Source organism: Fundulus heteroclitus, chromosome 3, assembly GCF_011125445.2.
Source record: "Fundulus heteroclitus isolate FHET01 chromosome 3, MU-UCD_Fhet_4.1, whole genome shotgun sequence".
Taxonomy (NCBI): Eukaryota; Metazoa; Chordata; class Actinopteri; order Cyprinodontiformes; family Fundulidae; genus Fundulus; species Fundulus heteroclitus.
The window spans coordinates 8,168,515-8,192,338 of record NC_046363.1 but is presented as its reverse complement, the minus strand read 5'-3'; the positions used below and the strand labels follow the sequence as shown (position 1 = coordinate 8,192,338).

Here is a 23,824-nt window from a genome sequence, read left to right as displayed (position 1 = left end):
CGATGTATTCTGAGACCCTGTAAGCAAACCCTTCACCAACGACTACTTAAATGTTTTCTGCAGCCTGTAAGGAATTTGACATCAGGAAGGTTTGATATGTGGATTAAAGCTTCAAACTTTATGCAGGAATATGACTGCCGTTTCTTTTTTTTTTTTTTATCGTACTGTTTTGATTGTAGACTGTTGTGATGTTTAGTGTTTTGTGCTTGGTGAGTTGCGGAGTTCATTATTCTTTCCTACTGTAATGCTTGAGCTACTTTCCAGCAGCTTGTCCTCAGATCTTCCTTATCAGCACCTGCATTTAGGGGCCGTTATGCACTGCGAGCTGCCAGAAAGATGCCGGCCCTTTATTCCCACCGTGCGTGTGCTGCGAAGCTCTTGGAGAGAAAGCATCTAATCATAGCAGAGGAAATAAACCCACAGAAAGATGCATTTGTCATGGGTGTCGCGTGCCTTTCTCTCAGTGCATTGATAGACGATGTTCTGGCGCCGAGAGATGTGTGCGCTTGTCTATCGCAGTGCTGCAAAGTGACCAGGGACAGGCAGCGACAGAACAAGGCCCTGTCCCCCAGCTAATGAGCAGCATTATTCAAATGGAGCCTTTGTTGTCGGTGCACAGAGCTGTAACAGGCAGCCTTGCATGATGCACCATGGCCTCATTTTGACGCTCTGCTATATCAGCGTGTCACCTGCTACAGTGCAAGTGGAAAAATAAAAACGAGGCAACTGAACACTGTTGATGAGTTTTACCTCCTGTGCCCGGTTGTGGATTTTTCCTGCAGGTGATCAGACTCATTCGTAGTGATCAGAGAGTTGGTATCAGTCCAAAAGCAAAAAAAAAAGCAAGGATTTTGGTTGCACTTTGTCCTCTGCGGAGTCAGATCAACTGAGCGACGTGGGAGGATTACCCTCCGCTTTGCCGGTGCACAGGGTCAGAGCTGGAATCGAACAGTAGGTGGGCAGAGAGCAAAAGGCCCAAAAGAGACAGAAATACAAAATGTCAACAAATAGTTAGACTAACACGCTAAGGAATCATACAAAACAGGACAGGAGACGCAGGCTGACAGGAGGAGCGGCGGTGAATAAAGGAAGACGGGAAAAAAAAGACGGGAATTGAAAGAGAAAAAGCTGCCCTTCTACAAAGAGGGACGGGGTGGGGGGGAAAAAAAGAAGAAGAAGGCAGCGTGTTAGAGGAAGCTCCTCCGACAGAGCCCATCTCCAGCTGTCACAAATCATTTCTGCTCGGGAAGTGAGGGGAGGCGAAATGTCAAAATATTTGAATAAATTGCACAGAAGCCTGTTGAGAGTGGGGAGCTGCGGTGAGGAGGGTATTGTTGGTGCCAATGGGGTGGAGAGGGTTAGGGGGAAGGAAATGGGGAGTTTGGGGGTGTGTGACATCAGGCTGGGAGGGGGCAGGCTGCACTGGAAACGCCGTCACCGGCCTGCAGACAGACGGGAGAAAAATCCAAATCAAATGTTTTAGCCACAGCTCGTGTTAAACGGCTTCCTCCTGTCAAAACTAATGGTGATACTGAAAACTGTCACAAATTATCGTTGCCTATACTCTGCCTCAGAAGACTGTGCATTAAAATTAAAGCTACAGCTAAAGTGTGGACTTTGCCTTATTTGGTAGGGCTTTAAAAAAATTTATTGTTGTCTTCCTTGAAATGTGCACAAGAAGGACAGATATAACATTTGAAGAAAATTTGCAATGTGTTTTTAAGAACAATGTTACTAATCGTTAAACTCACCTGCCAGCCTCAGGAACTTCTTTACAGTTCCAAAAAACAGGAGAAAAACTAAGCAGAGGTTCATTTCTGGTAACTAGGTATTGTTGTTGTTAAGGTTACACGGTGCTGCTTTAAAGAAAAACAACAAAATACAAACACAGCACAATGAAATATCACTGTTTAGGTTTTTTTTTTTTTTGGTCACACAATTAATCAGTCACCTTGGAAAGTCTTTAAGTTTGAACAGTATTTCTAAGCTCACCCCACTGTTGGATTTAGGTACATACTTTAACCAGGTCACTCAGAATGGCTTATTTATTTATTTATTCACTGAGCCATTCTGAGATGGACATGTTAGTATTCTTCAGAACCTGCTGCATAACCCAACTGTGCTCAAGCTTTGAGGTCACAAACTGATGGCCCTTCGTTCTCCTTCAAGATGTTCTGGTAAAGAGCAGAATCCACGTTACATCAGTCACAGCAAGTCGTCCAGGTCCTGAAGCAGCAAAGCAGCCCCAGACCATTACACTAACACCACCAGGTTTGGATGCCAGGGATGTTCTTCTTCTGATCTGCTGCGCTAGTTTTACACCAGATTGAATGGGACACACAGCTTCCATAAAGCTCCATGTTTGTTTTGCCATCCACTCAATATTTTCCCAGTGGACCATCAATGTGGGTTTTGGCAATTGTGAGGTGGTGCTTTGGGGTTATATTATTGGGCACCATTTGTTTTTACCCTGGAACCTTCGCCTCTTTCCTAGATGCCATTTCTGTTTTTTGTGATGGGGTTCTGTATGTCAGGCGGTGGTTGGACCCTGGGGTGGCTAGTTAGAGTGAATTCAGCTTACCAAATAATGTGGTTAGCACCAGCTAATGCTTATCTTTGTCTAATGTAAAGTTTAGTTTGAAAATCGGAAACATTTAAACGTAACACAAAGGCAAACGCAGAAGAGATGCAAAAGCCTGCGAATGCTGTTTTCAGCACTGTAGGTACGGTAATATTAGTGCCCAGACCCACATCGTAACATTTGTCCAGTAACTATAAGAGCGTGCTGATTGTTTTGCAGAGCAGTGCTTTTACTGAATTGATTCCAAACCTATTGTGCTGTTAGTTTTGTTCAATTTCCTGCTTGCCTTTTATTAATATTTATCATGCAAACTGTGGAGTGGATTCAGGACAGGTTACCGCGATAAGGGTCTGATGGTGCTTTATTGTTTAATGTCTCTGAATGCATGTTCTCTATCAGCCCGTGTGCATCTTCTCTCTTTGTTCCGATGATCCCCGGGGCGCGTTAGAAGTCGCAGGGTCAGTGTCTCCTCTGTTTGCCACTGAGCTCACCAACACTGTATTTAATTAGGCCTCTAATCAGCCACTAAACACACAATAAAAGGAGACAATCTGTGTCTGTTTACTTTCCTCTCAGCACCCTAACACACACACGGTCTTCATATTTGCATGTGTAGCTGGTTTAAAAAAAAAAAAAGAAAAAAAAAAGAATCATTTATCAGAGAGAAAGATCAAGGTCATGGCTCCTCTTCACACTCGATTCCCTGAAACCAATTAAACTGTCGGTCGGTGAAGTTCAGTTGGAGGACACGCGCAAGAAACAATAGCAGATGACAGCTCGTCGCCGCTATCTCGGCCGGGTTTTCTTGCAGCGGTAATTATATTTGCAAATTCTGTCGTGAAGACTAAAAAGTCAGAGAACTTTCGCAATCAGCCGGAAACAACCCCAAATGTGCCGGTGACTGAAACCATCAGTGTTCATGAGAGATAGAACCGTGGAGGTGAGACCTGTGTGAAAACCTGAATTAAATAATCCCCGCCGCAAATCAGCCCTGTGGTTAATAGCCTTAGTTCACACAAGCGCCAGTGTGTGTTTGTGGTAGCTGTGTTTGGCTTTTGCTGGGACAGAGAGCGCACACAAACATACACTTTGGATGCGTACGCAAGTAGAAATCTATGAGCAGCAAATAACAAAAAAAAACAATGCTAATAAAAACAATACAGAAAGAGGTGCATTTGAAAGAAGCAGAGCCGGTTTATGCCAACAAGCAGCAAAAACACAGAACAACATAACAGCACTACTGCTTGCTTTGTTCTAATTATTTATTCAAAGTGTTTTATGACCGGGTGGCACCGACTCAAGAAGGAGTTTAGGTACGTGCTTCACTTCAACTCACTATTTCAGACGGATCCATTTGTGTCAAATGATGTGTTATGTACCGGCCAGATGAGGTTCTGTGCAAAGGATTAAGGCTGACGGTCTGTTTTAAACAACGATGATGCTTCGCCGCTGAGGCAACACTGCAGCAAGCACAATCTTACTCTGTGAGCGTAAACATGGTCTCACAAGCCTAACACAGTCAAACACTGCCGCTACGTCTGCAGATGCAAGTTATGAACAAAGCGTAGTGAAAGATGCAGCTGCATGAGTGTCGCTTTTGAGGCTGGAGTTTCAGCGGGAACGACGATGGAAGCAGCAACACGTTTATTTGTTGGCGGCAGCATTCAACCTTACAACCAACAACCAGGCTCTCTCTTCACAGACACAATCACTTCCTTAAATACCCACAGCTGTTTGAGGGCTAAACCATTCTGCCCCAGACAATTTACGGCTTGCACCTATAACATACAATATTTGATCAAATAAAATACACATATACACATTCCCAACTATTTTTATGAATATTTTATATTTTAGACGTACACCTAGCCCTTAGAAGAAATGTGCAAAAGTTCCCCCTGTTTTCCATGGTCTCTCCCAGAACCTATAAATGGTGTCTGGAACACTGAGCTATATAATACACTAAAGTGCTAATCGCCCGCTGTTAGAACGAGTCGCTTTGAAGCCACCAGCCGCCATATTGGTACTCCTTATTTTCCCCCAGTAATTAGGGAATATGTGCGCTACAGCATCGAATAACGAGGCTTTTCTCATGTTCAGGGGGGGGGCTTAAGACTTTTAAAATGTCAAATGTCATATACTTTTATGTTATGTTCTAAAACTATCAAGTACTGAGAAAGTCATGTGCTGAAATAATTTGCATTTTATTCATTTAAATATATAAACATTTATAAATATATAAATAAATATATATATATAAATTTATAAATATATATTTATAAATATTTATAAATATATAAATAACAATATACAAAAACATATATTTACATATGTGTATACATATATACATATATACATATACACATACTTATATATACATATATATATATTTAATATGAATAATATGTAAAATATTTCAGCACCTAATTTCCTAGTAGTTGATAGTGTTAGTACATCCACTGACTGTAGAATTACCTATGAAACGTTTTCACTCAGCCAGAAAACTGCTTGTTGTTGCAACCAAATCCTGTGGGATTCTGTGAGAGTAGGGAGTAGCAAGATGGCGGCCAGTGATTTCAGTTTTTCGGCAAAATCAGCACTCCAGTGTATTATATAGCTCAGTGGTCTGGACCCCCAGGGAAGTATTTGTCCAAACAACCTGGAGAGGACATAGAAAAACAGGTGAGTCACCACATCTTAACACTTCCTTTATACTCACACTTTGAACAGATTTTACACCACCATTTGCTTAAGTTTCTGAACAGTAGACCTTAGCTCTAAATAACAATTTTTCTCTTTTCACAGACATCCACACTTTCTAATGAGGAGCAGCTGTGCTGAGCCTGAAACAAAAGGCTACATGCTAATTATTAAAATATCCAATAGATATTGAATAGTTAAAACTTCTTGTGTGCAAATGGTAATTGATGTGCAAATCCATGCTCAAAGTGCTATGCTAACTAAAGTGCAAGTTTAAAGTGTAAAAGTACTCTTGTACTCTTCTTACACCTGGATTTTAGTGCTGCTTTTGACATTCTTGACCATACTTGATAAGCTGAGAAACTTAAATTTTATGGTTTTCATTCTTCTGCATTAAAGTGGATTGAAAGCTCTCTGTCTTTTAGATCACAGAAGGTTTATCTGAATCGTCAACTTCTCCAGTAGAAGTTTGGACTGTGGAGTTCCACAGGGCAGCTGCTTAGGTCCTTTAATTTTCTCAATCTTTACTAATGATCTAGCTTGGGCTACAAAAAGTGCCAGAACTGTCCCGTACGCAGATGATACCACTTTGTGTTATGCTGCACCTTCATGCAGCAAATTGAATGTTGTATATGATTGGATGGTGAGTAACAACCTGGCCCTCAACATGTCTAAGACTAAGTGCATGGTGATTGGTTCAAGGCACAAGCTATCCGCAAGCCCAAAGCTTGACTTAAGTTTTTGGGACTTGACAGTTCAACAAATTGAAAGTGCCAAACTCCTTGGTGTGATGGTAGACTGTTCTGTCTTGGTCTCACCACATTGAGATGTTCCAGGATGTTCAGAACAAGGCAGCACGGTTGGTACTGGACTGCCCCATTAGATCTAATGTCAACCAGATGCATGCCTGCCTTTCCTGGCTTACGGTTGAGAACAAGTTGCTTTTTAATACAGTAATCCTGTTTAAGTCAGTCATGAGCAGTAATGTTCCAGCTTTTATACATTCTCAATTTGTTTTTAGCAATTCTGTTCATGATTACAACACTAGAGGTTCCAGTAATGGGCAGCTTGTTTAACCAGGTCCAAAAACCAATGCTCTAAAGAGATCTTTTATATATAGATCATTGCATCTTTGGAATAATCTACCTCAGTACATCTGCTGCACTCATAGTAAATTATCTTTTAAAAAGAATCCGAGACTACATTTGATGCCATGAAGTGTTTATGTTTTATTGGCTGTTTTATTATATTGTTTTATTGGCTGTTTTACTTCTTTTGTGCGTTCTCTGATCATTTCTAAACTACGGTGTGTTGAGAAATGACATTTTTTGGAAATTTTATATTTGTGACTGTGCATTTTATTGTATGTTTTTAATGTGGACCCCAGGAAGACTAGCTGTTTGCCATGGCAACAGCTAATGGGGATCCTTAATAAAAATTACAAAGAATTACAATTACTCTTAAAGTGCAATACAAATTACTTTTATAAATACAGTCCCAGTAATGAAGACCTCTTCATTACAATGAGTAAAAAGTCTGGTGAATCAAAAATGTTAGACAAATACCTATCTTAAGCCATGAAGATAGCCGTGTTGAGGCTAAAAAGATCATCAGGGACCATTTCGTACCGCAGCCCTTTTGTGTCAACGCACGGTTAAAGCGGAACAGCTTCTACTTGGTGCTACTTGTCACACCATGAGAAAATATGTTTTCCATGAAAGGAAAGTTATTTTGATAAAAACTCTGCTTTAGAAAGTATGAATATATGTTATTCTTGTCGTGAAGTGCCTTGCAAAAGTATTCACATTCCTCAAATATTTTTCGCATGTCACATTTCAACCTCAAACCACGGATGTGTTTTTATTGTGGCTTTATTTCATAAACCAACACAAACTAGTGCATGATAATGAAGTGGAAGCAAAATTATACATGGAGTTTCAACTTTTTAGAATAAAAATCTGAAAAGTGCAGCACATTTGTATTAAGCTGAGTCGGCACTTTGTGCAACTCGGTCCCAGCCTCAAGTCTTCACAGCCTCTAACAGTTTTTCTACCAAGATCGCCCTGTCATTGACTCCAAGCATCTTCCACAACAAAAGCAACCCCACAGCTTCTTGCTGCCACCACTATGTTTCACAATATGGTGTGCTCAGGGTGAGGAATGAGTTAGTTTTCTTCCACATGTAACATTTTGCGAGTAGACCAGAAACTTACACTTTCTCATCTCGTCAGAGCTCCCCCTTCCACAGGTTTGCTCTGTTCCCAGCATGGTTGGTGGCAAACCACGGTGATGCCGGTCTTCTTCCCCCTCTTCCATAAAGGACAGATTTGCCCTATATGTCCTTCCACCTAAACTGTGGATTTCTGCGGCTCCTCCGGAGTTACCTTGGGCGTTAGCGGCTGCTCTGATTAATGCTCTCCTGTCTCTGGTCCGGTAGCTCAGGCGGACTGCCATGTGTTGGTGGGATTGCAGCTATGCCGTATTCAAATGATGGATTCAACAGTGCTTCATAATATGTTCAAAACTTCACAAATTCTGTTCCTTGGTCTTCTTGATGCTGTTGGTTCTCTAGTGTTTTCTAACAAATCTGAGTTCTTCAAGACCAGCTGATCTTATACTAAGATTTAAATTACACACAATCGGACTCTATTTATTGACAAGTATGAAACTCAAGGCAGTTGTTTGCACTGATTATATAGTTTTTTTCCCCCCAGTATCAATATACTTTGTTGTCTTTTTACAGCTCCTTTACGTTTAGCAGGTAAGTGTACTTTTGATTTAGCACTTTTCACACAATATCCCAACTGTTGAGGGAAAACGGCTTTAATGAATATGCCCTATCTGAGGTTTGAGTAGAATATGTCTTACAGTAAATAAAGCTGTAAACATCACAAACTGCATTTTTAATTCCAAGTAGCGAAGTAAAACAGAAGACTGGGCAACAGAGCAAGGCTCCACCTTCCTCCATCTAAATGAGAATAACCAAGCATAGTGTTTCATGCGAGCGACGGCAAGCTTTCCTGTGTCCAAGCAAAAGAATTGGAAGGTGGTGCTGGGATACAGCAGGCTTAATATTCCCCTGCCTTTTACCAGCTGGGGCATCAGGGAGGGACGGAGGGTGTGTCAACGCATGGATGTGCCTGTATAAGTGTATGTACATGTATCTGTTCGGGCACTCATGTGTGCGTCCATCCCCATTTGCATTTGAGTGAGCCTGGCCATGTGCATATGTATGGCTGGCACAGTGGACCAGAACAGAGCTCTGACAGTAGCAGAGCTGCTGCTCGCTGATGCTTGCCTGCAGGAGCTGACAGCAGCCCGGCCCGTCAATCAGGGTGCGGGCCCAGGAACTCCCTGTTCACATTATTCTATCTTGTTAAATCTAAATCTGTCTGGGTGCTGTTTATATGCCTTTGTGTATGTGTATTTGTGTGAAAGGGTCAGATTTGCCTTTTCTTTCCTGTGATGCGCTTCCGTGTTTATGGTCCTAGCTGCACGGACAGGCTCAGATGAAGATCAGACAAGGCACATGTGTGTCATTCAAGAGGAATTAGTGAATGTTCCAACTATATTATCTTAATTGTAAGTCATTGAAACCCTTCATGCAGATGATGATGAAAGATTTACTAATACTTGTTTTTTTCAGGGCAATAGCAAATTATAATTTTATATGAAGTCTGGCCTGCCCTCAGGGGGCGTCACAGGCATAACTCAGGGGGTGTAGGGGCCACAGGTGGGGTATAATAGGGTTTCTGCTTGGGGGGGTCAGAGATTTGGAGAGCTTTTATCTGGTGGATTTTTCAGTCCCATTCTCAAGTGTGCAGCTGAAGTGTTGGGAGGGATTCAGCCGCAATGTGTGAATCTACCTCTCTGTTGACTGTAGGGCTGCTCTGTGATGGGGGACCAAACATACACACCGAAACATAAACACACACATCCACCCATCCGGCCCACACGCATCAAAATAGCTAAAGTTAATTGAAAAAGTTCCTTTTCATATATATTTTCCTTTTTATATAAATACCGTCTTCTCTGATGCAGTATTTATTTAACACTGTTAAACAAACAATTAAGAGGTCACCTTTTTGAGTAAAGCTGCCTCGACACACAGACAACCAGATATTCTATATTTTGTGCCTTAAACGTGACACCTTTCCAGGCGGTACCCTGCCTCTTGACTTTTAATCGCTGGCAAAAAAAAAAAGTGGATGGCTGGTTGTTGTATACTAAATACTGGATGTTGGGTACTCTTACTGCAGTGAATTCCTGGAGATTCATAACAATTACTATAATCATTGCAGTGTGGATTAATAATCTTTCAATTTCATGTTTTTTTTAATTGTTGCAGCTCTTTGCAAGATATCTTCTTTTATTATTTAGAGACCAAATCGCTGAATAAGTAATTTATTGATGCTCATACAGATAATTTGATTTAACACATACATAGAGATGTGTATTGTCAATAAATATCAGAATAGAACTTGAGTTTTGAGTTAGTGTCCGTATGAGTTTAATTCAATAAATAAGATGTGAAGACGCTCTGACCTGTCTAACCATTTCCAACTCAAGCGAATTCTAATACTTGCTGTTTTTAAAATTAGATTTGAAAACAAAACGTTCCCATAAGCGTTAGGCTTGTATATCCCACCCACTAACAGGGGCCACAAGAAAGCGAGAATCACTGTTATTTAATTCCCCTGTCAGTGGTCATATTTCTCCTAAATGGTGTATGTAGTAGTCCATATGTAGTTAGGGTATAAATACACTGTAGATTTCAGAATGAGAAGAGCTGATAATAAGCCTCTGTAAACCACAACTACAGTATAATGGACAAAATTAAATAAACAACATTCTAGCAGTTTATTTTATTTTAGAATTCAACGGAAAAAATCCTACAGCCTCCATATAGAAAGTATAAAATTACATAGAATTTGATAAACATTTTAGATGGCATGTCTTTTACGTTCTGTGGCGTTTTTCTGTAGCACACGAACTTCAGTCCCCATAATCCTTTGCGATGAAAGCTCGCCAGCCGGATGTTGACAACTTGTGCCACCTTCAAGACGCGTAAGTAACTTCTACTTCTACACACCTGCGCTAATTTAGTCGCCCTTAAAACGTTTGTTATGTAGCATTTCGTAATGTCAGCTTAAATGAGCATATATGGTCTTATCTGTTTAAACTTCAAAGCAAAAATAATTAGCTGGAACGGTGGAGATGTTACAATGAGAAGACATTAGTATTTCTAATGAAATAGTCACTGGTGCGTTTTATTTAATGATACACGCCTTTGTTTTAATTACTCCTTGTTTTCTTCGAGTAACACCTTTAAAAAAATTACGACATTTCCTCGTTGCTTTTAGTTGCACTCTTCGTGACTCAATGCGTTGTCCGAGGGGTCCAGGAAGGCAACATGAGATAAGCGACGGGAATGCTTTTTGCGGTCTGAAATATACGGATAAAGCTCCAGGAAAGAAGAGGAGACCTCCCCGTGAATGGATACATGGATCCCCGTTTTCCGTAAATTGACTTTGTGTTCATTTGTTCTGCTGTTAAAGCTGCAGCCCAGCGGAAGCTGGCGGTCCATGTTTGACAGCTCAGCTTATCTGGACGTTAGCTAACCCCTGCTATTTAACATTAGCCACCACTGACAGAACACTGCCCTGTTGTTTTTAGTTTTACCCGACAATTTGTCACTTTGCTGGAAGCTGGCAGCTGGAAACATGCTGTTTACAGTGGAAATTTCCATTAAAAAAACGCCATACGAGGTTCTATGGCAAGTTGCTTAGCTTTAGGTTCACGTTTGCATAAATTCGTTAGCGTTTAACAACTTTAATTACATAGCTTCAATCCAATACAAGTGGGTAACTCAATACGTGTTATTGATTTTATATTGGATTATTCCACTATACGACTTTTATCCACATGTGTAAGGTTAAACTTTAGCTAAACCTTATAGCCGACAACCGGCAGCTTATTGTACCTGTCAATAAACCCACAGCATGGTGGTCACGGAGGATTTACCCATGATGGAGCTGGTCTTTAAACCAGGACAACATTGTATTTTTGCAAATATATATATATATATATATATATATATATATATATATATATATATATATATATATATATATATATATAACTCTTGAACCTTTTCACAATTGATCACAAACACAAACTTCTATGTGTTTTATTTGGATTTGATGCAACAGACCGACACAATTGCTTAAGCAGGTTTGTTCAGTGGAAGGAAAATTGTATAGTATTCAGATTTCTTTTTTGAAAACTTATATACGACAATCGAGAGTCTTATTGGGGGTATGTCTCTACCAGCTTTGCACATTGAGTGGTTAAATTTATTCCAATTTGTTTTGCTCATTTGTTCTTTTAAACTTAGGCAGTCGCTCTCAGATCAATCAGACAAACTATTGTTTTACGGAGCACTTTTCATACAGTCTGGTGTATCACGCAGTGCTTTACAGAGGTTGTGAACAAAAGGGCAAGGCACAAAACCACTATCAGGTTAAGTGAATAGGCAGATAAAACCAACAATTGTATTGATAATAGAATGATTAAGAGTTAAAAGAGAGATAAAGGAATGAGTTTTGTAGGATTATGGAATGGCAACGATGTAGATTAGCCAAAAAACACTTGGGGCGTTACAAATAAGTCATGAAATCTGGAATAGAAATGAACAACATTATTAAAACAGTACTTCATGTGAATTCCTAAAACTTGAACAGCAACAAATATATATAAATGAACTCAATATTTTATATATAGTTGAGTCTTTAGTTTGCTTTTAAAAACATCCAAACTCTCAGCTGCCCTCAGATCTTCAGGAAGGCTGTTCCACCGCTGAGGGCAGGAGTAGGAGACCTTGCTGTGTGTTCTAGGTCCAGTCTATGTAGAAGGAGAAAGCCCTTTCTGGAAGACCTCAGGGGGCCTCGTGGGGGGCTGCACAACAGAAGTGAATCAACAAAATAGGGTGGGTTAAGACTATTAGGAGTTTTAAACCCTGTAAGAGCGTGATTTCAGCTGGATTCTGAAGTAGCTTCAGTGGAGCTACAGTTGCTTAAGACCAGAAAGGAGAAACTAGATGGAGAGCATCTGTTCATCCATTTTTTTTTAATCCCGCCACAGATTCTCTTTGCTGTGTCTACTTGGACGCTCTGAGCATCGGGGGGAGCTGACCTTTTCTTTTCCTCAAAAGCAGGGAAATAAGATAAGATAGGCTTTATTGATCTCACATTAGAGAAATTCACTGGACACATCAGCTCAATAACCAATAATCAGAAGAAGGTGCCAAAAGTAGGAAAAGGTGCATCAGTTATATACAGTGGATCAAAAAAAGAAAATAAGAAAAATAAGAATAAAAATTCAAATAGAAATATGGCAGAGGATGTCTTATGTACGTTCACAGTGACATATACATATGTATTGACATATATTCAGGTGGTCAAAGCAGCAGAAGTCACTTCTTTCAGGATTATTGCACAGGTTATAGCACAGTTACCACGCTAAAAGTTTTGATAACATACATGAGATCCCAACTTCCTCGCTAACCCTCCTCCAGGTGAGGTCCTTCAAAGGTCCTATACTGCGGCAAAACGCATTTGGTGTGAACGCACCGTGAGACTTCGGTGTATCTCATGGTGCCGTTTCTCTTCCGTTTTTATAGGTTTTCTCTACTTTCCCAGTAAAAAACCTTGAAGTTTGTGGTTGTAACCTGACCAGTGGTGAAAAAGTTTGAGTGTAGATGCCTCTACCAAGGCACTACAGGTGGTCAGCGTGATCGACACTTGTTCTCTTTGCTGTGTCAGACTTGATGTCCTGCTCTTCCCACTCATGGATGTGTTTGTCTCTGCCTAACCCACAGGTCATGCATGCAGCCGGGCTTCTAGCTTGTCGTTTGTCCGCCCCCGGCCCTTGAGACAATGTGCTGCCCGTAGTCGGAGGCTCTTCCTCCATCTAGCCTCCGTTTCACCCCTCTGCCCCATCCTTCCCAGAGTTCCCTATGTTAACCCTCTTGAGCATGTTTTACTACATATGTCTGCGGCGGCGCTCCAGGAGTGGGACTCGAGGCGAGGCGCTGACCAGCCGGCGCGCCGTGGAATCCGGCCAGCGGGCGGTGCTGCCCGTCAGTGTGGAGGTGGAGCAGTACGCCAAGGAGGTGCTGGACTTCAGCTCCCACTACGGCAGTGAGAATAGCATGTCCTACACCATGTGGAACCTGGCCGGGGTCCCCAACGTCTACCCCAGCTCGGGGGACTTCACCCAGACCGCCGTGTTCAGGGCTTATGGGAAGTGGTGGGAGCAGTGCGCCAGCGCTCCCTTACCGTTTCGCCGCACGCCCGACACCTTCCACAGCCTGGATTACATCGAGCTGGGCTTCGAGGAGCCGGTCTACCCCACAGCAGTGGAGGTGTTTGAGACCTACTACCCCGGAGCCATCGTCCAGATCCTGGCCTGCTCTCACAACCCGTTCTCCCAGAACCCACCTGCTGATGTCAGGTAACTCTCCTCCGGCTCGTATCGCCCTCAACCAATGCATACAGCGATTAAATTAAGCGGCGTTTAGGGGAAAAAATGGATTCGGCAGACTTTAGTTTTTATTTTAACAGAAAAATCCAAATTTCTCTAAATGTTATTTTTTGTTGTTGTTGTTTATTTACATTGAATTAGCTTTTGATGGTGACCTTTATTCCATGGGCTGCCACATTAGACCTTGACCCTCACTCATTGATCATTTTGGTTTTTGATTTACTAACAGATAAACAAAAGTTATTAAAAAAAAGAAAAGGGGGACAAGTTCCCAGCTTGGTTTGCCTTCTGGGTTCTTTTATTTCTTAGATATTATCTGGACCTGTTTTTTTTTTTTTAAATTGCTTCATTTTAGATGCAAAACAACTTTGGGAGTGGTGAAAAAAATCCCTCTCTGTTCAGAAACTGTGATCTAGAGGATGTGTAACTAATGTAACTAACTCATCCAGTTTGCCTAAGTTTGTCAGAAACCACACTGCTGAACTTAACCCAAACTGAGTGAGGGGGAAAAAAAGAGAGAAATGTTAGAATGGAACAATAAGGAAGCCTGCAAGCAACATTTCTTTCAGTACATGACAAGAACTAGAGTTTTGAGAATGATCTCTTCCTGATCTTCTGGCGCTACCGGGATATATTCAAGCTTAGTTTTCAATAAGCCGAAGCAGCAAATGAAGGTCAAGTTTCATGCCGATATCCTTTAGATTAAAAAAAAAAACAAAAATCATTGAACCTGATTAAATGTGCTTTCTGTTGTCCAGGTGGGAAGTGCTGTGGTCAGGAGAGCCCACCAAAGCGCTGACGCCCCAAGCCCGACAGTTCTCCCCGAGAATCAAGCACATCAACTTCCCCACCAATCTGCTTCGCCTGGAGGTCAACAGCTCCCTGCTGGACTACTACACCGAGCTGGACGCCGTCATCCTCCGCGGGGTGAAGGAGAGGCCCATGCTTGCGCTTTACAAGATGCCTCTCATCGACATAAGCGACCTGAGCGACAGTGAAGACGAGCTGTCTGACGTCGGAGGTCCTTTCCTACGAGCGGGAGATGACAAGCAGCAGAGGAGCGCCAACGGCTACTTTGACAAGCTGCCGTACGAGGTGACTGCAGAACACGTGCGCCGTAGGCCTTACCGAGCAGCACAGACGCCCGTGACAGGGACGGCAGTCCGCACCGTACAGCGCCTCGCAGAAGCACCAGACATCCCTCCACCTTGTCGACATTTCCCACACATCACAGCCTTCTTTAGATCTTATTGGAGTTAGATGTGATTTACCAATGCAAGGTGGCACGTCGTTTTAAAGTGGAAGGTTTGGGACAGTTAAAATGCTGAAAAGTGCGGCATGGATTTGTTTGAGCCCTCTTTGCGCCGATACCTCGAAATAAAACGCAGCGCCACCAGTCGTGTTCAGAAGTCACCAAGTTTGCGATTAGAGTCCATCTGTGTGATTTCATTTCAGGATAAGTACCCGCGTTCTGTAAAAGTACCCGAGGCTTGTTGGAGAACATTAGAGAGCAAACGGTCATGAAGGAACCAATGAACACAGGCCAGTGGGGGGAGCGGAGAAGTGGGCTTATAAAACAATCATCCAGGCTTTTAACGTCTCACGGAGTTCGCTGACCGTCCAAATATGGGGAGAGCTTGGCACAATTCCAGCTTACTTATATGTGACCTTCCGATTAAACTAAACGCAGCATTAATCAGAGAAGCAGAGATCCACAGTTTAGGGGGAGAAGACTTTGACAAGATAACCATTAGTCCTACCATCTGGTCTTTATGGACAAGAAGAAAGTTATTAGTGAGAGAACCATCAGACGCCTCCATTGCAGATCACCTCAAACGATGTGGGGACACAGCAGATCTTAGCTTGTTTGTTTGTTCATTGGGACGATGCATATTGATGGGCTTTTACATGTAAATAGGCTGGATTAAAGCTACAGCTGCTTTCCATCTGTAGCCCCTGTCAAAGAAGGTGCTCTGGTCTCATGAGACCAAAATGTAACTTAGTAGCCCATGAGCAAAATGTGTGTGGTTGAATGCAGGGCAACATACTGAACCCAACTTAGCACGCATTTAGGCTTCTAACGCTCGTAACATGCAGCGGTGCTTTTTTTTTTTTATGCAGCAGAAAAGGTTTTAACAGGATGTTACGACCTGGCTCAATGGCCATAACAAAAAAGGAGACGCACCATGTATGAGAATGTTAAAATAACGATTCATTTAAATCATGCTAGGGTTAAAGCCCAAACCGTGGCTGTGACCGCGAGGAAGTCAGTGGACCGCGAGGAAGTGAGTGGAGAATGTGCCTACAGAGCAAAACGGCAGCAGCAAACCCGTGGAGGAGAGCAGAGGGAGATTAGTTGGTACCCGGGAGTTTAAAAAAGCTGAGGGCAAGGGCCTTACCGGGTTCTCAGGCGCCCCATTTCAGTAGTCAGTGTCACAAGAAAGCTAAACCCGACCCTAACCACCAGGACGTTAAGAAGTTTAGGTAAAAAAAAACACTAAAACTACCCTGCAGATCCAGATAGCATCATAATGTTGGGTTGGAAATAATAAATCTTTTTTTTTCCCAGTCCCTTGACTTGCTATCTGGGCTCTATGTTTGCTATAACCTGTATGCAGAAAGACATGCATACTCCTTAGTTAAGTATTTATTCATTTATTTCTTGTAAGTCATCTTTATCACAGTACCCACCAGCATTTCTTTCCATTTGGTGGTTTTCTAGTATGCAGCCTTAGTGGAAAACTAACACTGTGCGGGTCCATTCTCCTATTATGCTCCACTGTAAGCGGTCCTGTCCCATATTAGGCCAGTAAAATACATTGTAGTTTGTGATTTTAATCAAAAGGGGAAACTATTCTAAAAGGTCACGGGGTATGAGTACTTTTCATATACCAGCACTTCTCCCAGACTCACTAACACTCGGACATGTTCTGGCACCGTCCTCATCCTGAGCACGCTCAGCACCCTGAGCCAATTTCATGCCGTTCATATCATGCTGTCTGCGGCGCGCTTCAGAACGCTGGCGGCGCTCCCGCAGCTCGCTCTCCTGTCCCGGCTCCAAACCGCCGCCATTAACGGCGGTCCTCACAACCGCCGCGTATTCGTCTCAGCAACACGATACGGCCATTATCTGCCAGCCGACACCGGCCTGAAGAAAGCGCGCGCCCCAAACAAATCCTCCTTTTTGTTCTCGGTGCTTTAAGTCCAAGATGGGTGCCAGGTAGAGAGGAAACATTACTCTCTGCTTTTAACTATTCTCCGCATGTCTTTACATAATGCGTTGCTTCTTGTTCAGCGTCTGCTCTTTCTGCCTCTCTACCCCTCGCCGCTCCTCTCCTGACCCCTTCTCCCCGTCTTCTGTCCTCAGCTCATCCAGTTGATTTTGAGCCACCTGACCCTGCCAGACCTGTGCCGTCTGGCCCAGAGCTGCAAGCTGCTGCACCAGCACTGCTGCGACCCGCTGCAGTACACCCAGCTGAGTCTGCAGCCATACTGGGCGAGGCTGAGTGACGCCTCCCTGGGACACCTGCAGAGCCGCTGCACCCTCCTCCAGAGGCTCAACCTGTCCTGGACCGGCAACCGCGGCGCTCTCACCCTGACGGGCTTCAGCAGGTCAGGCTAACAGCGGGGCCGGGAAATCAGTCAAACGACCTCGGGAAGACTAGCAAACGCTCACAAGGGCGCACAGTTTTAAAGTTAGGTCCTTCCGAGTTGAAGAAGGTAGAACAGGGAACGAGTGAGGTGCATTTCTGCTGTTCGGGCAAACCCGGGAGATTTGCAGGCGCAGATGAAAAACTGTCTCCTGTTTCCCCTCTTTTCTCCTCGTCTCTCTCAGTTTCATGAAGGCCCGGGGTCTCAACCTGCTCTGCCTGGAGCTGGCCTGCTGTCACTTCCTGAACGAGCCCTGTCTCGAGGTCATCTCCCAGTCCTGCCCCCGACTGCAGGAGCTCAACCTGTCCTCCTGCGACCGCCTCCACCCGCAGGCCTTTACGCACATCTCCAAACTTATACAGCTCCGCAGGCTGGTGCTGTACCGTACCAAGATAGAGGTAGGTGTGGTCAGCTGCCAAAGCTATCACCCCCCCCGTGGGCCACGACCTGTCGCAGGTCCACTGCTGGAAAGCAGAGCCTTAAATTAGCAAGGCCTTCATTTAAGGAACCTTTCACTTTGGGTCTTTGTGGTCTCCTTTGTGACTTCTTACAGACGAGCCGTATTCACTTATCATTGTTGCTCCACAACTGCAGACAGTACCCTCCCCCCCCCCACTGGAGCCCCTGGTAAAGATGTAAAAAGTCTTAAAATAGTTTAATCTTTTACTCCGTTAACATACTCCCTCACTGAAAATGGAGAAATCCAACCTTTAACTTGAGCACAGTTTGTTTTTTTTACAGTCACTGGTGCTTTAAGTGTTGGCTGTCCTGTTATGAAGCCCTCTCCTGCCCACAGGACAGCAGTATTTTTCCTTCTCCTTTAACACTTTACAAGGTTGGGCCACATAGCTAAATGGATCTTTGATTATTTCTATTTGTGCAGTCTCTCCAGACCATCGTACAGCTGAAAAGAACCGGTGAGGATTTATTTGGAATTTTCTGGTAAAAGCCACCTGACCTTTTTATTTGATTATATCTAAGAATCAAGACTCTTTATTGTGATTGAGTGACCATGATGACATTTTGGTGAGACACCGGGTCAGAATTTACACATAACACGCAGACACAAATAAGACATAATGTTCAAGTTGAATGTGAGATAAAAGCGTGCAAATAGTCCTCAGTGTGTGGTGAGATTTAAACGTTTGAGTGAATTTACATAGTTTCCAGAACAATGTAAATTACTGTACGATTTCCTGAATGTATCAGACGAAATGCTCCCTGTGTGCAAATAGTCGTTAGCAAAAATAAAAATTTTCAAGTTATTGGTGCTCAAGTCAAAACGACAGGTAGCAGTCCGTTTACAGGAAGATGTAGGATACTGTGCAATTGCATGAGCTGAAAGTATGCAAATAGTATACAAATTATAATGTGAGAGAAAGTGTAAATAATTGTCATCTGGTCATGAACCTGTGGAACCAGCAGCATGTGACAGGCTATGAACTGGGCTGGTTGTTTGTTTGATGCTCAGCAGGGGACGATAGCCTAACCTGACTCCCCCGGATGGATTTGCTCCGCATATCCATCTGGAAACCTTCCGTTGAAGTAATTTTGGGAAGGGGCAATATACTGGTTAGCTGATTGGCCTATGTTGGTGATAGACGGGCCAAATAAACCAATCAGATCAACGAAGCATATGACGTACTAACAGCGACGACGAAAACACAACCACAAGCTCTTGCCGAAACCAGTCGGGAGAAGAGCAAAAAAAATTTCTTTTCCTCTGAGAAAAGCCTCCAGAGCAGTGTTTTGCTCTTCTTTCAGCAAAGAAATACTCTGTAATTCCGATAAAACTTGCTCGATAGCCACGCTAACGCTAGTTTCATCGGCTGAAGCCGCCATGTTGTTTAGACTGAACTGTCGCGCTTCTCGTTGCGTCACACCTCAACCCGCCTCAATGCCAACGCTGATTGGACGTTTGTTTGGTGAACGGCTCCAAATTTTCTTTAACGGAAAGTAACCAGACGGATCTGCGAGTGAAACCTTGAAAACTTGCGAGATCAGGATGGTCTCACGAGGCTAGCGATAGCCTTCACAGCTTTGGGAAGCAAACTGTTTTTAAGACTGTTAGTTTTTGATTTACTGCTACTGAATTGTTTTCCTGATTGAAGTGGGACAGTGGCAATACATCTGTCGCTTTTCTGGACTCGTGTAGCATAAACCAGGGCTGCATCCCTAAACGTCTAATTGGTAAGGATTCTTTAGCCAAAGCCAGACGTGCTTCAGCGGTCGCCATGATAAGGACTGTCCTTTGTGATTGCTCTGTCTGAAAGGCACTTAAGAAATACTTTACTTACATATTTGTCTTCCTTGGCATTTTGTCGTGTCTTTCCCATTTTGAAGACTGGCTAAGAGAAACGGACTGAATAAATTAGCACGTATTTGCCATGGATGCAGATATTTGTGTGCTGTAAATTTAATGGGAAAATGGGTCCGTCTTAAAAAGAGCTCGATTTTTTTATTTCCATGTCTGCTTTCTTTTTAAGAGTCTCAGGTTTATCTTGACACCTCTTCTACAGCAGCTTCACCTTCCTGCCCCCTGTATGCGAGACTCTCAATAGCAAACGTGCAAAGGTTTAATTTAATCTTTAATAAAAACTTTCAGACTGTTTCTTGCCAAACGGAGCAGCTGCTTGTCGGAGGGGCTCACGTCGTCGTTTGATGCGTGCCGTTCCTCCTTTGGCTGAGTCAGCTCACAGTCCAGAGGGGTTTAAAGACGCACGCCGCGCGTGTCCAGGCACAGTCGCGTCCCACGTGTAAAACCGCTGCGGTGTTTTTTTTTTTTTTTGCGTCGCACCTCGGCATTTCTGCGGCGCTCGCCGCGCTTCAGACAGAGTGGCATTATGGACGACAGGCAGCGTTGGGTTTCTGCGGTGGAGCCAGGCAGCACGCCGCAGGTTGTTTACGGCCCGGACAGACAGACAGGGAGAGCTGTTTGTCTGCCGGGGCTTCTGACATCTCAGCTGTCATTACCCTGTCACTGCTCTAATTAAATGAGTAGCTCACCGGAGAGAGAGAGGGGCGTTTATGAAGATGCCAGACTGACTTCAGCGCACGCACACACACACACACACACACTCACAAGAGGCTTTCACTTTCATCTCCTGACACTTTCCCTCGCCACAGATGTACACGTGTTGGCAATTGCTGTGTTGAATTTCCATATCTCCATCCGCGCTGCAGCGGCACAGGAGAAGGCTCTGTCCTCGCTTTGCTTCGCAGGGCGTACAAACGATCTCCTGGGCTTTATTAAATTCCTTTAAATGCTCATTGGGTGCAGTGTTTGAAGAAAGGTCAGATGACATGACTGAGGCAAGTGTGTGTGTGTGTGTGTGTGTGTGTGCACCATTCACGTTTTCTTTATATCCAAATGTGTACTTAGTTAAGTACCTTAAACGAGTAAGAATGCTTTGTTTTAACGATAAATGGATATAAATGTATTTTTTCTTCTTTCTGCAGCAAACAGCCATCCTCAGCATTCTGACCTTCTGCCCTGAGATGAGACATCTCAACCTGGGGAGCTGCGTGAGGGTGAGAATAGACTGAGGGTGTTAACAAGCCCGTAATAGTTGAGGGGACGATGTGCTTCATAACAGCCCATTAATCAGCTTTTTGTGAATATTTGCTCATTTTCTTTCTACAACACAGACAGAGAGAAGTGACCTTTGACTCAATAATTACTTCAGCATCATTCTTCTTCTTCTTCTTTTTTTTCTTCATGTTCTTCCTATCTCTCTTCTTCTTCATATCGTTTATATTCTTCCTATTATTAATTAGCAGCCAGGTGACTGTCTAAAGTTTCAGATGCCTTACAGAGGCACTATAGTAGTTGCAGTGCAAAAAAAAAATCCCACAATTTATCTCATTGACATATTAGCATTACAAAAATCAGAGTTCCTAAATAAGCTCCAGTGTAGATAATGCACAGATTGACACTTCAGTTTCAGTCAGGTATAAAAGTACTGTAGGTATTATAAGAAAGATTGATGCCCAGCTTTCTCTTAAAGTTCATCTTAAACATTTTATCTCATAAAATTAAGGGCAAAGCTCGCTTTCTGTTCCAGAAACACATGTGTTTCTCCCTCAGAGCTGGGAAGCTTCTGGTAACAGCCACTTCTCTGCTTGTTGATGGTGACGATGTTTCGTATGTGTGTGCTTCAACCAGAGTCCTGACTCCTGCGTACCACGGTGCTCTGAGATCGCTACGCTGAAGCTGGCGTGCCGTCCCCGACTCTGGTCTACAAGGCTCTTATTGGCCTGCTTCCTACTTAGTTATGCCCTTACCATCAGCTGAGATTTTGAATTTCTCTGCAGCTCAAGTTCAAACTGAAGCAGGAAATAAAGCTTTAAGTCTTTCTGCCCTCCAGTCTGAGCTGAAACGGTCAGAACTAAATACTTTCCGCTCTTTTAAGAAACTGACAACGGAAGTCCTCCGAACAGTGCCTGCGTTTAAGTCTTAAATCATTGCTGCTTTACATTTTATGTTGTCACGGTAACAGTAACTCCTGCATTTTAATCGTCAAGTTGCTCTATATGCACTAGTTGTTACTGTCTTGTCCACTCTGGCTGTGCTGCTGCCTTTCCTGGCCTGGTCACCGTTGTGAAAGAGGTTGATCTCAGTGGGTCTTTTATCTGGTTACCTAAAGGTTTATTAAAAGCTTTAATAAAAGCCAGGTCATGCATTAACCTTTCCAGTTATACAGCAACCCCCTGAAGGAGTAATCCCTCTAATGCCATCCGTCTCGGCAGATCGAGGACTATGACGTGGTTGCCAGCATGTTGGCCACTCGTTGTCGCTCCCTGTGCTCTCTGGACCTGTGGCGCTGCAGGAACCTGACCGATCGAGGCCTGGCCGAGCTCGTTAATGGCTGCAGGTAGGCCGCGCCCCACGAGGCTTAGAACAACGCAGATACGGCCACAGAATCTTTGCTCGTTTTACATAAATCTCTTTTCCTGTAGGATATGTTCTAGAAATAAAATGATAAATGGTGTGTTTACGGAGTTTAAAGCTGCAGATCGAGGCACTAAAGAAGAACCTCTGCGGTCTTCTAAACTCCTGCGACGACTCCTTACGGTTTGTGATCTGTTCTTTGGTTGCCCAGAATGCTGGAGGAGTTGGACCTGGGTTGGTGTCCCACCCTGCAGAGCAGCACCGGTTGTTTCCAGCAGCTCGCCCACAGTCTGCCACGACTGCGGAAGCTCTTCCTCACAGCCAACCGCACCGTCTGCGACTCTGACATAGAGGAGCTGGCTAACTGCTGCCCCTCGCTGCAGCACCTGGACATACTTGGTACGCTCTCATCTTTGACATGTTTAGACTTTTTGCTGCCTCTGTGTTGCACATTCCCCCTGTGAAATATGGTCAAACTCCACATCTAAATGAAAAGAAATTCATGTTCCCAGACGCTCTTCATTCAGTCCGACTGGGCGGGAGCTATTCTGCAAAGAAGAAGGGACCAAAATTCAGGGTTTAAACATACAAAGGTGCTACAGACATACCCCAAAAGACGTCGGAGCTGTAATTAGCCCAAATGTTTGGACATAGTCATGACTCAGGGCAGCTGAGAGCACACTGTACTTTAAAGAAATAAGACGAAAACCATGTATCCACTCCTTTCCAACACAAGTATGCACTCGTTTGTGTTGGTCTATCACATAAAAACCCAACTTAACATTGAAGTTTGTGGCTAAAATGGGACAAATTGTGAAAAGGTTGAAAGGGTATGAACTCTTTTGCAAAGCAAAGTTAGGATGTAAACTTTGCTCCTGGTTGATGATTAATCCAGCTGCGCATTAATCAGTGACATAAGTAAATGTCCGTTTAATGCATAGCGTTGTTGATCTGCATTTAAAATCTGTTTCCAGACCAGTTTTTACATTCTCTCTCTATTTTACCTACAGGTACACGGTTGGTGAGCGCTGCTTCACTCAAGAAGCTCCTCCAGTCGTGTCCTCGGCTCGTCCTGCTGGATGTCTCCTTCTGCTCGCAGATAGAGACACGGGTAGTCCAAGAACTCTCCAACCTTTTCCCCAATGTGGCCATCAAGAAAAGTTTCACTCAATGACCCCCCCCCCCCCCCCACCGCCCGCCACCACCCTCCCCCTGTTTCTCACTGCCGATAAAGCACCACGATGAGCGAGAAGCTCACCAGCAGATACCGCTCCGAGAGGAGTCGTAGGCAGGGTCGGATGCTGGAGGAGAGGAGCTGTCTGCCTCTTCCTCCACCACAGACGCCGTCTTCTCATGGCGGTCAGAAGATGCTGCGCCAGGAGGTTATGGGGGAGATTCATGGGACTGACCGAGTGGACACCAACAGCTGAAGTTACGTAGACTTTAGATTGTGCAAC

The 23,824-nt window shown here is 43.6% G+C and overlaps 1 protein-coding gene across 2 annotated transcripts; it reads left to right on the top strand.

The window, feature by feature from the left end:
- The first annotated feature begins 10,652 nt into the window (after nt 1-10,652).
- Nucleotides 10,653-23,564, top strand: fbxl4 (F-box and leucine-rich repeat protein 4). 2 transcript variants are annotated; one of them, XM_036129517.1, is made up of 9 exons: nt 10,653-10,801; nt 13,352-13,795; nt 14,584-14,920; nt 17,193-17,437; nt 17,661-17,874; nt 20,936-21,007; nt 22,226-22,350; nt 22,579-22,766; nt 23,378-23,564. In XM_036129517.1, the coding sequence occupies exons 1-9, from the start codon at nt 10,785-10,787 to the stop codon at nt 23,539-23,541; spliced, it is 1,806 nt and encodes a 601-aa protein (XP_035985410.1). In that variant the 5' UTR covers nt 10,653-10,784; the 3' UTR covers nt 23,542-23,564. The 2 variants fall into 2 exon arrangements, with proteins under 2 accessions (XP_035985410.1, XP_012728431.2); XM_012872977.3 differs by having other exon boundaries at nt 10,675-10,801; nt 13,161-13,795.
- Nucleotides 23,565-23,824: the final 260 nt, after the last annotated feature.